General features: G+C 35.0%; 1 protein-coding gene across 3 annotated transcripts in view; it reads left to right on the top strand.

The window, feature by feature from the left end:
* The window catches only part of LOC134529106 (calcium uptake protein 1 homolog, mitochondrial), a 65,536-nt gene that overhangs the window by 24,931 nt on the left and 26,847 nt on the right, over positions 1-13,758 (top strand). For all 3 annotated transcript variants that reach the window (XM_063362841.1, XM_063362843.1, XM_063362842.1), the window contains exons 5-7: positions 5,208-5,245; positions 6,787-6,901; positions 12,889-13,049. In XM_063362841.1, coding sequence (XP_063218911.1) covers positions 5,208-5,245; positions 6,787-6,901; positions 12,889-13,049 — 314 coding nt within the window. The remainder of the gene's footprint in view (positions 1-5,207; positions 5,246-6,786; positions 6,902-12,888; positions 13,050-13,758) is intronic.

The following is a 13,758-nucleotide window of genomic DNA, read 5'->3' as shown; positions in this document are numbered from 1 at the left end:
CTACATAGATTGCCTGGAACTCAGTAATTTTGGATATGGCTGGCATGTGATCTATAGTTTTAATGTGCTCTACCCAAGGAAACTTGCTAAAATAAATGTATAATATATATATACATACTTTTTTATTCTTGTCTAGGTGTGCAAATTTAGAACAATTTTTTTATATATATATTGATGAGTGTTAATTTCTTATTATTTTTGTCTAGAAGTAAAAATTTTAAGTTTTTGTTAATAAGTATGAACTAAACAGTAATATTGTAAATAAAATAGTTATAAATCATGTAAGTGATGTTGCTGCTACGTTAAGGGTGCATTTCTCTCGGCAGGGAAACAAAAGCTCCAAGCAAGAGGAAGAGGAAGCATGGTGCTTTTTCAGCTTTGTTCGTGAAAGAAATTTCTATTTGGCACAATGGTCACCTAAATGACAAACAGCCAGTGTTAGACAAAAAAAACTATGCTTTAAAAAAATAGGTTTTTTGTTTTAAACTATGTTTTTTTAGGTTTAGACCAGCTTTATTTATTACGTTAGTTATTTCAGTTCTCGGCATGTTCAAATGAAAGCCATACAACATCCCGCTTTCTGCCAATCATGTTGAAACAGAAAAGTTATAACAGAGAACTGAAGTCCAGCAAATCTGCACATATAACAGGGACTTAACCACAGAAAGGGTATTTCCACACAGGAACAGGATTCTCCATAGAATGAGTGTTTCCCACAGAAAGGGGATTTACGGTACTTTCAGGGGTTTCCCACAGAATTGGGATCAAAAATTTAATATTCTTAGTTTTCGGGGAGTATTTAGCTGGATATGATGTACAACCTATTCACTTAATTTAAATGATAAGATCATTAGTATATAATTTTTTGTTCCTGTAAATCACAAGAAACATTAATGACCAAACTATTGTTTTATTAGAGTGGAATAAGATCTTTCATTAAAATAAAATTAAGATATTCTTTTAAAAAATTAGTTATTTTAAAAATAGTTTTTTTTTATAATAACCACTTGTTTTAAACAATGGCTTAAACCATGGTTTGAACCATTTTGGTTTAAATCAGCCAACTTGTGCATATGGCATAACACATAAACAAATTTATGTACTGTAGAAGTAAAGATTTATTTAATAATTATAACAATTATAAAATTAAAATTAAACCAAATTAATTTCATTAAATTACTTCTCACACACTTAAAAAAAAAGTAAAATATTTTCAATGTCGAAAAATGTCTTGCTAATGTTTAGGCAAAGTGTATCATGCCATTCCTCAGTTATGCCTTTGATTTCTTTGAAGTATGTTGTTCTTGTCACCTGATAGCTTATCTTCTTGGATAAATACTTGGTATCGTTGTGTATAAACAGCAATGCTGAAAATTTCAGTTTTATTCTTTGGTTTAGTTGTTTTAAACTGTGAGACAAGCTACCATTTTGGGGATGGATTTTATGTTCACCAATACAGTTTTACTGATAGTGGTATGTACTAGTATACTATGCCACTTTTTAGGTACTTTGTGGCTCACTTAATTTTTTTTTCATGGAGTTAAATTTATTGAGTTGTAATTTTAAATTGTAATTTTAATATATATTTAGGTTTAAATTATTTCCTAGAAGCCTTTCACCCTGAAGAGTTTAGCTCGGTTGCCTGTTAGCAGCCAGATTTCTGTCGCTAACATATTTTTTGCATTATGCCAGTGCTGTTCTTCACACTTTCGATGTCCTTTCAACCCTGTTGTTGCGCCAGTATTGCCATTTCAGCTTTGTTCCCAGTTAAATTTTCCCTTCGTACCTCGCGCCTAAGTTTTCCATACGGGCCCAGCAGAGACTCTGTAGCAGGGCCGTGATGTCGCTCGTGTGTGGTCGAGACTCGATCACCGGACTACTCCCTCCACAAACCTTATCGACCCGGTCCACTCTGAGCGTCGGACACGCCTTTAAGATGTTATATGCTAGTGTTAAGTGGGCTCTCAAGGCGTCTCACATGTCTGGGTCCCTGTAGAGGCACTCAAGTGGTCGCACGAACAGAATACTCACGGGTGATGGTATTCACACAAGTCTCTACACTCGAATACACTTACGTCTCCCGCAGTGATACTAATAAAAATGCTGACTGCGATACAGCGGGCCAAGACCCAGCGTTACCTGGCCTGGAAGTTAAGTCTCGTAGGTAGTTTCAGATGTTCGACAAGGAACTCAAATTATTAGGTTAAGTAGTCAACTGCCAGGAGTAGGTTTCGGAAGATGAAAGGTTAAGGGTTTAATTAAAGATCATGAATGACGGAAATGACTAGATCAGTTTTACCAACAGTGATATCCTCGAGATGTTGTGGCTGTGTCCTACTCTGGGCAGCGGAAGAGAGAGACTGGGTGTTGGTCAGGGTGTCATGGCAGCAGGAAGGCTCGGAATCACCGTCAGGTCATAAATCGGTATGTGAGAGGACTAACAACAATACAAATACTCTTCCCGCTGTTAATACCAAGTTACAATTAATTATCACACATTATAAACTTTCACTTGTTAATTTAGTTATTGTTTAAGTCAAGTCTCCACCGCTCGCACGAGGGTACATTCCCAAGGGGTTGCACGTGGTGTCGCTCCATCCTGACATCCAACAGGAAACACACACAACTTTGGAGTTACAATCAAAATAAATTGGTTGTCTGTAAAGTCGGTTTACGGACGATAGTTTAATGTGACGTCATAACAAAACTTTGATGAAATGATTGCATACTTTTATGAATAAAATTAAATCATTTTTATTGAATTATCACTATTTTGTATGGATACAAAGAAGGAGTGAAATGAAATCTACAATTTAATTGATAAATTTACCTTTATGTGCACTCATTAATTCAAATATGTTTATTACCTTAACGAAGAGATTATTTTAACTATAACTTTTATACATGTTTGCTATTTAACTTCTTCCAATCTGTTCAGGATAGGACGATGATAGGAAAAGTAGGAAACGAATGGGAGTGTTTCAAGTTGAATGTGCCTCGAAAAAGTCAAATTGATGGTTGTTCCAATCGAGTGGAAGAGAGATAGATGCGGCGCAAGCGTACAATGAGTGTAACGGGACACAGTGTAATGGGACACAGCATAACAGGACAATGTGCATAATGGGACACTTTCGTGCGTGCAGCCGGCGTTCATTGATTTATTAGACGTTGTCACGTCAAAAAAGTAGAATGACAATTATATTTATTACTGACTTAGTTATTAAGGTTACATGGCACAGATGCTAAGTGACAGCTAACACACGCACTCATACGCACACATGGATGGCGGGGAGTTACGTGATAAGGAGGGGGGTGGTGGTACATCGGGCTCAGGTGGGCTCAGCCCTGGACGATGACAACCTTATCATTTGTAAAATTTTCTCTATGCTTCTTACTATGTGTCAACATTTTTATATTTCAATACTATTTTATGAACAAAGGACTTTCTTGTGTAATATGTACTCAAAAGCATTTTTAAAGTGAAAATTCTGTATCAAGTACACTGAAGTTATTTTTATTTGTGCCAGTACTATTTTGTATCGAGACTTGTTTGAAGCAGACTAACTTTAAGCGAAAAAATTTTATTTTGCATATATGTATATATGTATTTTTTTTATTATATTTCATGAAACAGGTGTAATATTTGTTTCAATCATAATTTTTTAAAGCGTTGTTTAGGTCGGTACTTTCTGCTTTATCAATTTTTTACGTTTGAATGTATCACAGTACTCTGAGCTACATTTAGGTAATTTTATGGCACTTTTAAATTTATAATTTTTCATTGAATTTGATTTTATTGATTTATAATTTTACTAAGGATTTATAATGTGTGTGTATTTTTCTTCCTGCAATCTTTTCGGCCCTAAAGGTTTAGCCAATTTTTTATCTTAAACATGTTCACTGTTGGTAGCTCATGTTCTTGTTTCGCCAGCTGGTCCAAACACATCCTGTTGTTTTCTCTAGCCTGGTATCCTGCCAATTTAGCACCATTTAGCACCATTTTTTGCCTCCGCAGAATGTTTTCTATAAGCCTGCAGCATCCTGGTAGTGTGGTCTGTGTCTTGAACACAGGTTTTTCAATGCCAGTCTCCCACCTTCTGGCCCAAAGAACTATCTTCAAACTCTAATAACCTAAATTTGTTACAACACTTCAGCAGAAAGCAGGCTCGCTTTTTAGCTGCTATTTGGCTGCAAGTGATTTGACTAGTGAGTAGTTCACGGCCCAGTGTGATAACAGTTGAACTTGTTTGAAAACTCTATACTGCACGTAAAATGAGTTGTACAATATTTACTAGGTTTATATGTTCTCGGGAAATTGTAGTATTTTTATCCACAAGTTGGCTATTTCTGAGTTTTGTGCTGTGTAAACACAGCAAAACTACAGTTATGTTTTGAAAAACTGCTTTTGAAAGTTGAAACTCACATTTTCAAAGCACCTACTATCGAAACAAAAGTTTTACTTGATTATATCAACCAGTCTTTGGAACAGCAGCAATTTGCTTTAACGAAGAATAAGTTTTTTTCTTAGTTGCAAATTTGTTTTAAAAATCAAATTTGGTACATATTTTTGCTTTTTCTATGTAATCATTTATGTAGAAATTTAGTGTGGCTGGATGTGTCAGAAAAGAAATGTATGCATAACAGGTGTCTAAATTGAGCATCAATCAGCCAATAAAAAATAAATTACAAAAATAAGGTTTTTTTTTTTTTTTTTTAATTTTCAACATCTTGGCAATTGACATGGTTATGGATTTGTGATATAACATTTTTATTAGGCTATAAATGTCAGTTGCACAATAATATCATTGCTGTATATCAGATCATCCTTTATGTACTTTGTATTTTTAAAAAATAGACGAAGTCAGGGTTTTTTGAGACGAATGGAGTGGTGGGAAGTCTTTACACCTGTTTCCACCCCTCTGAATCCACACGGTCACCATTGTACATTATTTCATTAGTCTAATACCCATTGTACTATAATCCCTAATGATTTTTATAGACATTAAATTATTTTAATTTAATTTTTAAAAAAAAAACAGCTAAATTCTTTTAGATTACTAGTGTACTGAAATTGTTTCAGTCACTCGTCTTAGGTATTACCCAAACATGAATTGGGGACAAAAAATACTTTTTTTTAATTTATAAATATACTATTTTGTGTGTGGTGAAATGGAAATTACAATTACATCATTTAATTTCTGTTTAAGGTCTGGGCCTGGACCAGTACAAAAGGTATGATCCAAAGGTATGTTTGCATCTATACATAATTTTTTTTTTATGCAAATTTTTTATTTTTTATTTTTGACAAAGGAAATATCAGGGGGTCTACTACAGCTTCTTTATTAATGGAATAAATCACAAACATTTGTTGTAATGTAATATTGAGAATTTTCACTACACCATTTTTATGTTTCTTGATTTTCAAACCTTAAAACATTAAGTCATTGTGTAAATGTTCCTATGTAAATTTTTAATGCAATAATACATTTTACTTTGAAAATCCTCCGAGGGAATATCAATGATCTGTATTTAATTTCCATTAAAAAAATCCTCTGAGGGTACATCAATAATCTATATTGAATTTCAATTAAATTAACAATAACAAATAAAAAATTGTGACTTTGATAATGGGGGTGATGTTTCCACTTAAGTATTATTTGTATTTTTTTTTGTGTTGTGCCTAGTTGTGTATATATATTTAATTTATGTATGTATATGTGTTCGATATATAAGTGTGTGTATATATAATCTACTTTAACCATTAAGTAAGTAGAAAGAGTTTATATAACAAAATTATTACTTTAGTGCTTTTTATAGTGTGTACTTTAAAGTGTTTTCTATCATTTTTGTTATTGAGATACCCTTCCATTTAGATTCTCCTCCATGATCAATAGTTGAGTAATTATAGGAAAAACATACCAAAAAGTCATTTAAAATCTAAATCTTGCCTAGCAGTCGAGTTACAAGGACTCAGAAAACTTAATACTCACAATTAACTCTGGAAAGATGCCATGGCCTTACAATCGTTGTGTTATAATCCATAATAATCAAACATGCAACAAGTATATATACTGATATTATAGACCCAAATTTTATAGACAGATCGGTAATAGCTCCAGTAATCTCTCGTCTAGTGAGAATTACTCCACAAAGCTTGGCCACAAAGCTTCACCTGAATGAAGACCTGCACAGCAAGCGGTGAGCAACCAGCTACAGCGATTGGATGATGATTGTGCCTAGCGCAGGGGTGGACAGATGTTTCTGCACATGGCAAATGGATACGGATGTTTCTCCACATTGTCACCGTGTGTGTTTCAGAGAGAAGCTGATTTGGCGTGTGTGCAGGACAATAACTTTGTAAAATTGCCAACAAGATAAAAATACAAAGACGACTATTATATATATATATATATATATATATATATATATATATATATATATATATATATATACACACACACACACACACATATATATACACACACACATATATATACACACACACATATATACACACATACACACTACAGTATACATGAAGAGATTTTGGCTGACAGTTATTTCAAGTGGTTTTTAATGAAAAACTCAAGAATGTTTTTATAGCATAGTGTCATCCTTAGTAAATAATTATAATGAATTTTTTGAGTTATCATTATGATTTACTTTTTTTCCTTGTAAATCTGTATCCATGGGTGTGCGTATCATTTTATATGTATTTAATAAAATTAGATTAATTTTTATGTTTTTTAGGGAAGATATAATTGACCTTGTATTGGTTGTTTACAGAGTGCACACACTAAACTAGAACTAGCACTTGATGAAGACAGCATTTTCTACAAGTTGGGTAGTTCTGGCCTAATAACATTCTCAGATTACATTTTCTTGCTCACCGTTTTGTCAAGTAAGTCACTCATTCGTTACATTATCTTTAATCAGTTCTAAAGAATGTAACTATTGTTTTATTGTAACCGTTTCACAATAATGGCCAAATTAATCATCCAATATGACATTGATATGTTTTCTCCATTCAAGGATATAATAAAACACAATGCTTCATATATTAAACTCATATCTTGACAATATATAATTATTAATGAGCATATGTTGTAGATGTGTAAAGGCCTGTGTATAATAAATGCATTTAGTGTTGTGTTAGTGGAAGGAAACTGTTTTTGTGAAGTTTGGTTTTCATAAAGTCTCTTTCAATCCATTTCATTACCGCAAAAGCACATGAATCAACCAGATATTTTATTCTTTTCCATATTTATCGAACAATGTGTTTTCACCATTTGATAGCTGGGGTTGACTTTTTTCCAAAAATACTGCTTAAACAAATAACTGACTGTCAATACGGTGTTAGTTTTTTTTCTTTCTTTGATAGCTAGAAAAGGATCTTCCTAAAACATTTTAACTAGTAGGCTTAAACTATAAATGTGAAGGATAAATTCCATCTCCAGGATATATTCCATAGTTTTGTACAAGAATAAAACTTTGGAATTGACTTGACTGTCGTGAAAGCAAACTTTGTAAGTTAATGCATACGTTGGCTGCAGTTTTCCTGGTTAAATATGTTATCCTATATAGTTTGCCTGAAAGAGTGAAAGTGGACATACTTTCTCACAAGTAAGTAGTCATTTATCTGTTGTGTACAGCATCATTATTGCCATTCTTTCTGCACCATACTTAAGCATTATACTGCTTACAGACATGAGGACCGAGTTGATATACATGTGGTTTGAAGCCCACTATTCTTTGATTTCCCAAGTCGCGTTACGTCTCTGTGGATAACCATGGAGTGTAAAATTTTACATTCACTAGAAGTAATGTTGAACTGTAAGGGTCAGTTTCATTACGTTTTTGTTAAACTTAGTGTAGCTTAAACCCAAGTAAAATTTCAACTTTGAAATTAACTTGGTTTAACTATGAAGCGTTTCACGAAATGTACTTGGCAGATATTTAAATTCTGTTTAGTTTAGCTGAGTTTATTTTCCTGTAGCAAGTTTCAAGGAGGCTGTGACTATAATTTTGTCATGGAATCTAAGAATTTTCACGGTTTGTATGTAAACAAATTATTGGGCAAAAACGGTAAACATACAGACTGTGTCACATTTCTAGAGGATTATTTTTCCACATATGAATGCTTGGGATGTGTACAATATAGTATGATATATTGTACAACAAATAAATACACAAAATCATGCTAAAAGTGTGGCTCTGCTCAGCAAAATATAATGGTACGAACTACAAGTATTTATTCCCATTTATTTTTATCAGACAAAAATATTCAAAAGGAAGGAAGCTAGCTATAAATGGGAAAGAAATAATTGAAACAGGTATGTGTTGTTACAGCGGTCAACGACCGTAACTGTGTTGATAAGGGGGGAAGTGGGAAAGATAAAGGTGATAATGGCATGAATATTAGTGGGGAAGGGGAATGAATGTGAATTTACCGGGATCGTTTGCTTGTTATTCGTTCCTAATATCTCTACCATTCGCATTCTCACATGGCTGCATGTGGGTGTGGAGTGACGAGTCCCTTTTCAATGATGCATGAAGAGTTCATACTTAAAATAAAATAATTGGTTGTCTGTAAAGTCGGTTTACGGATGATAGTTTAACGTGACGTCATAACAAAACGGTAATGAAATTATTGCATACTTTTATAAATAAAATTGAATCATTTTTATTGAATTATCACTATTTTGTATGGATACAAAGGAGGAGTGAAATGAAATCTACAATTTAATTGATAAATTTACTTTTATTTTCACTCATTTATTCAAATATGGTTATTACTTTAACGAAGAGATTATTTTAACTCTAACTTTTATACATGTTTGCTATTTAAATTTTTCCAATGTGTGTTATTCTGTTAAGGATAGGATGATGATAGGAAAAGTAGGAAACGAATGGGAGTGTTTCAAGTTTTTAACGTGCCTCGAAAAAGTCAAATTGATGGTTGTTCCAATCGAGTGGAAGAGAGATAGATGCGGCGCAAGCGTACAATGAGCGTAACGGGACGAGTCATCCTTTTTAGTGCGTGCAGCCGGCGTTCATCGATGTATTAGACGTCACGTCAATAAAAGAATAACTGGATTAAAAATTCAATGAGCAGCTTTTATTACAACAATAATAACAAAAATCAAATAAATCTGAACAATACGATAAACTTAAACCAAAAAAAACTATGAGTGAACCATATCTGACTTTTTCAGGGTAATTACATCAAATAAACGTCTCACTTCATCGGCCTCTTTCCTTGTGTTAATTCCTAGCCTCTGTACAAACACTTTGGTTGTCAATTTTTAGTGTCCTGTGATTTTACAATGTTGAAACTTCTGTTAACATTTACTTTAATAAATTTTGTCGGTCTTTTAACTGAAATTTTTATGAGCAAAAGTTAAATATTTGGAAATTTGGAGTTCAAAATGGAGAAAAGTCCCTTCTGAGTTTTTTAAGTGCTACATCGGTGTACAGCTGAGACTTGAAGTTATTCACAGAATCATTATGCACTGGTCGTATGTTGAGTGGCTTCCCATGCACTGACTGTCTGACTGACTTGTTACTCTGGCTTATGAAGTTTGCGCCTGACCACGTTTTGTTTGCTCATCGCTGATTGGCTGCCAGTTTTCTCCCTCATTTTTCTGGCTGTCTGTTCTCGCTTCCTCCGTCACTATCCCTACTCCCTCTCGGCTCTGCTGACCTACTAACTCGTACTCTTCAGCTGGTCCGAAGGTAACGGTTACTTGCTGTGCGTGGCACACACTTGTTGTCAGGCTGGGCGTGTCGTGCAGTCGTTAGTAAACATTCGTTGGGCAACTGTGTGCTGTCCCGTCTCGAATCACGCGTTTGCGTCCTTGTAAACTGTTTACAACTGACTACCTGTTTTCCCATTGGGTGTATCGCTGGCCACGTCGTTCCCTAACGCATAGATAACTAATCTCTACCAAACTGTATCTACCAGGTCTTCAATTGTATTAAGTTCTTAATTTGTGATTTTTAGGACCATGTCAGTATTTTATTTAAGATTAAAATTTTCGACTGATATGACTAAGATGTTTCAAAATAATCTTGTTTTTGAACTTGGTAATATACAGCTACATATTTTGGCTATGTTTATGTGATTAACATCTTTAGTCAATTTGTCAGAAAGCAGAATTCATTCATAATAAATAAATAATTTTGGTGAGGAAATATCTAGGTCTGTAAATTCCAAAGAAATCTGTTTTCAAACACTTGCATTTTCTAACTTTTCTTAGGCTTGCATATGTATCAGTTACCTATGTGCTGAAGTTGTATTCAATGACTATAATAAGTTCATATATTGCAGTCTTATAAAAAGTTTTAAATGGACCTCATCACTGTGTTTGAATGTTTTGGGTGCACAAGGACTGAAAAGCAGCAGAGCCTGTAAACGACTGCTCTGACTATGCTTCTCTTCAGTCTACAGTGGGTGTTTGCACGATTAATGTATCAAGTGTTTTGAAAATAATTTTACTGTTGCTTGATTCTTAAAAGAAAAAAAAACACAAATACTATCAAGCTGCTTAAGTTCTTAAGTTGCTCTAGTAAGCTATCCAGAATAATTTTTATGTTTGTGATTATGGAAAAACAAATGAAAAATATTGGTCAATAAACTCAGTGACATTAGTAACTTGTCTTTTATTACATATTATTTAAGTATGCACTGTGTATGTATCTATAATTAAAAAAAAATTATTCAACAAAATAAATACGTTTAAAGTAATTTTACAAATAAATGATATGCTTTTCAATCTTGATAGCAAGAGATTCTAATGTCATGTTAATTTAAAAAAAAATTTTGTCACTCAAACTGATTTTCATAGTTTACTACAGTTTTCAAATTTGTATTAGATGTTATTAACTTTTTACAAAGTACTGTATAATGTTGTTATAGTTATGTTAAACCTTTAAATGGGAAGTTTGAAAGTATTCCATGATAAAAATTTATGAAAAATAGCCAGTGTGATGCTGAAACTCAATGCATGATTTGATACCATTTTAGCATAGCATTCACAGACTGGAGACTGGACATCTTATTAAACACACAATGTTCTACTAACTTTCTTTAACATGCCTGAATTGTGCACAAATTCCCTTGTGGGTGCAAACACAGGCGACACAAGTTCCCAAGAGCCTCAGGGAAATGGGTACGCCATATCATCGCAATTTGGAAGCAGTTACAGGCCAAGGCTACACTGAGAGGACAAGGCAACCTTGAGACTGGCCAGCGTGAAATTTGTGATTTGAGACCTTAGCGAATAAATGCAGAGCCTAGAAATTTCTTAAATCAACTGATCTTAATATAATATTTAGCACATGCTGCGAAGAAATAAACTGTCAATAATTTATCTGTGTGTGGTAAACTTAGATTTTTTTTATGCACCGCTTTTTATACATCATGGTTACTCGTAATAAATCATACAAGCATATATCAATTTTAACTGAATCTTGTGATCACAGTACAGGCACCTAGGTTTACCTGCTGAAATGCTATGACTCAGGCATAGAACAAGCATAGTGTGCTACAATGCAGTCAGGGGATAAGGTGCTGGAGGCAGAGCGAGGCAGTCGTGTAATACAACACAGTTGTCATTGGATAAGGTGCTGCAGGCAGGGCGAGGCAGTCGTGCGGTACAATGCAGTTGTCATTGGATAAGGTGCTGCAGGCAGAGCGAGGCAGTCGTGCGGTACAATGCAGTTGTCATGGGATAAGATACTGCAGGCAGGGCGAGGCACTCGTGTAGTTTAACACAGTTGTCATTGGATAAGGCGCTGCATGCAGGGCGAGGCAGTCGTGCGGTACAATGCAGTCAGGAGATAAGGCGTTGCAGGCAGGGTAAAGCAGTCTTGTGGTACAATGCAGTCAAGGGATAAGACACTGCAGGCAGGGCGAGGCAGTCGTTCAGTACAACACAGTTGTCATTGGATAAGGTGCTGCAGGCAGAGCGAGGCAGTCGTGCGGTACAATGCAGTTGTCATGGGATAAGGTGCTGCAGGCAGAGCGAGGCAGTCGTGCGGTACAATGCAGTTGTCATGGGATAAGATACTGCAGGCAGGGCGAGGCACTCGTGTAGTTTAACACAGTTGTCATTGGATAAGGCGGGCGCTGCATGCAGGGCGAGGCAGTCGTGCGGTACAATGCAGTCCGGAGATAAGGCGTTGCAGGCAGGGTAAAGCAGTCTTGTGGTACAATGCAGTTGTCATTGGATAAGGCGCTGCATGCAGGGCGAGGCAGTCGTGCGGTACAATGCAGTCAGGAGATAAGGCGTTGCAGGCAGGGTAAAGCAGTCTTGTGGTACAATGCAGTCAAGGGATAAGACACTGCAGGCAGGGCGAGGCAGTCGTTCAGTACAACACAGTTGTCATTGGATAAGGTGCTGCAGGCAGAGCGAGGCAGTCGTGCGGTACAATGCAGTTGTCATGGAATAAGGTGCTGCAGGCAGAGCGAGGCAGTCGTGCGGTACAATGCAGTTGTCATGGGATAAGGTGCTGCGGCAGGTCGAGGTAGGCAGTCGTGTGATAAAACACAGTTGTCAAGGGATATATGGCCACAGCTACTGGCTTGGAAAATATAATTTGACTTACGGGCTATTGGAATATAAGGATGGAATTTCACAAAACAGGTAACCCTTTACAGTAAAAATTTAAAAAAAAAAATAATTTAACTGTTGTTAGTTTTAATGCATTTTGCTCATTTTCATTCTGCATGGTCCAGATCAACCTAGTTTATTAGTACACTTCATTCATGTTGTTTTTAAAATGCCAGACACTTGGTTTTTAGTGTAGGAGTTCACACCACACATGAATCTGAATTGTATTTGTATGCTTTTAGCCATATTTTAAAATGGTTATCTAATATTTCAGCATCACGCCGTCACTTTGAGATAGCGTTCAGGATGTTTGATCTGAATGGGGATGGTGATGTTGACTCTGAGGAGTTTGAGAAGGTTGCCACGCTTATCCGACAACAGACCAGTATTGGCAGTCGCCACAGAGACCATGCCAACACTGGAAACACCTTTAAGGTAAGGTATTTATAAGGTAACTGGTTTTTACTTTGAAATTTATGCAGGTGTAAAATTTATCAGTGCACTCCAGATCATCTGAAAACTTTTGAATTAATACCAAGTGTTAGTTTCAGTAAAAGCATTAAAGTTGAAATGAAAATACTTATTCTTTTACAGTGTTAGTTAACACAGCTTTAGGGGAGATAGGGTAAATGTTATATTGTTAAGAACAGACTGATCCTAACTACTCTTAATCATCATTAATGTATCTAAAACCCCATACAATGAATTGTCACACAGTTATTTACGTTACTCAGGCTAAAAAATTTTAAAAAATAATTTTTTACTTTATGTGCAAATATGCAAGAAGATATTTCTGCATGCCATCTCCCGTCCTGTTGTGATTGTTGCACATGTAGTAGGGGAATTTTGCACATTTTATTTTGAGTTTATAGTCTCGTGTCTTTAACGTAATTTGCATCAAGTATTTAGATTTCTTAAGTACTCTGTTAAAAACACTTACAAAAATATATTTTACCTTAGAATAAATTATGGAACTCAGTGACTACCTAGGATCAGCACTTTCATGCCTGTAGGGACTACACTGTCCTTTGTACTGTTTTGTATGTCGTACTCACCTAAAAATTTCCCAAACTGTTGTTGGGCATGTTACGAATTAAAATAAATAAATAAGTCAGTGATTGATGGCAAAATAAATATCATTATC

The sequence above is a fragment of the Bacillus rossius genome, chromosome 2 (assembly GCF_032445375.1).
Source record: "Bacillus rossius redtenbacheri isolate Brsri chromosome 2, Brsri_v3, whole genome shotgun sequence".
NCBI classification, from domain to species: domain Eukaryota; kingdom Metazoa; phylum Arthropoda; class Insecta; order Phasmatodea; family Bacillidae; genus Bacillus; species Bacillus rossius.
Note: the sequence above shows the minus strand (reverse complement) of the source record. Positions and strands in the feature narration are given on the sequence as shown.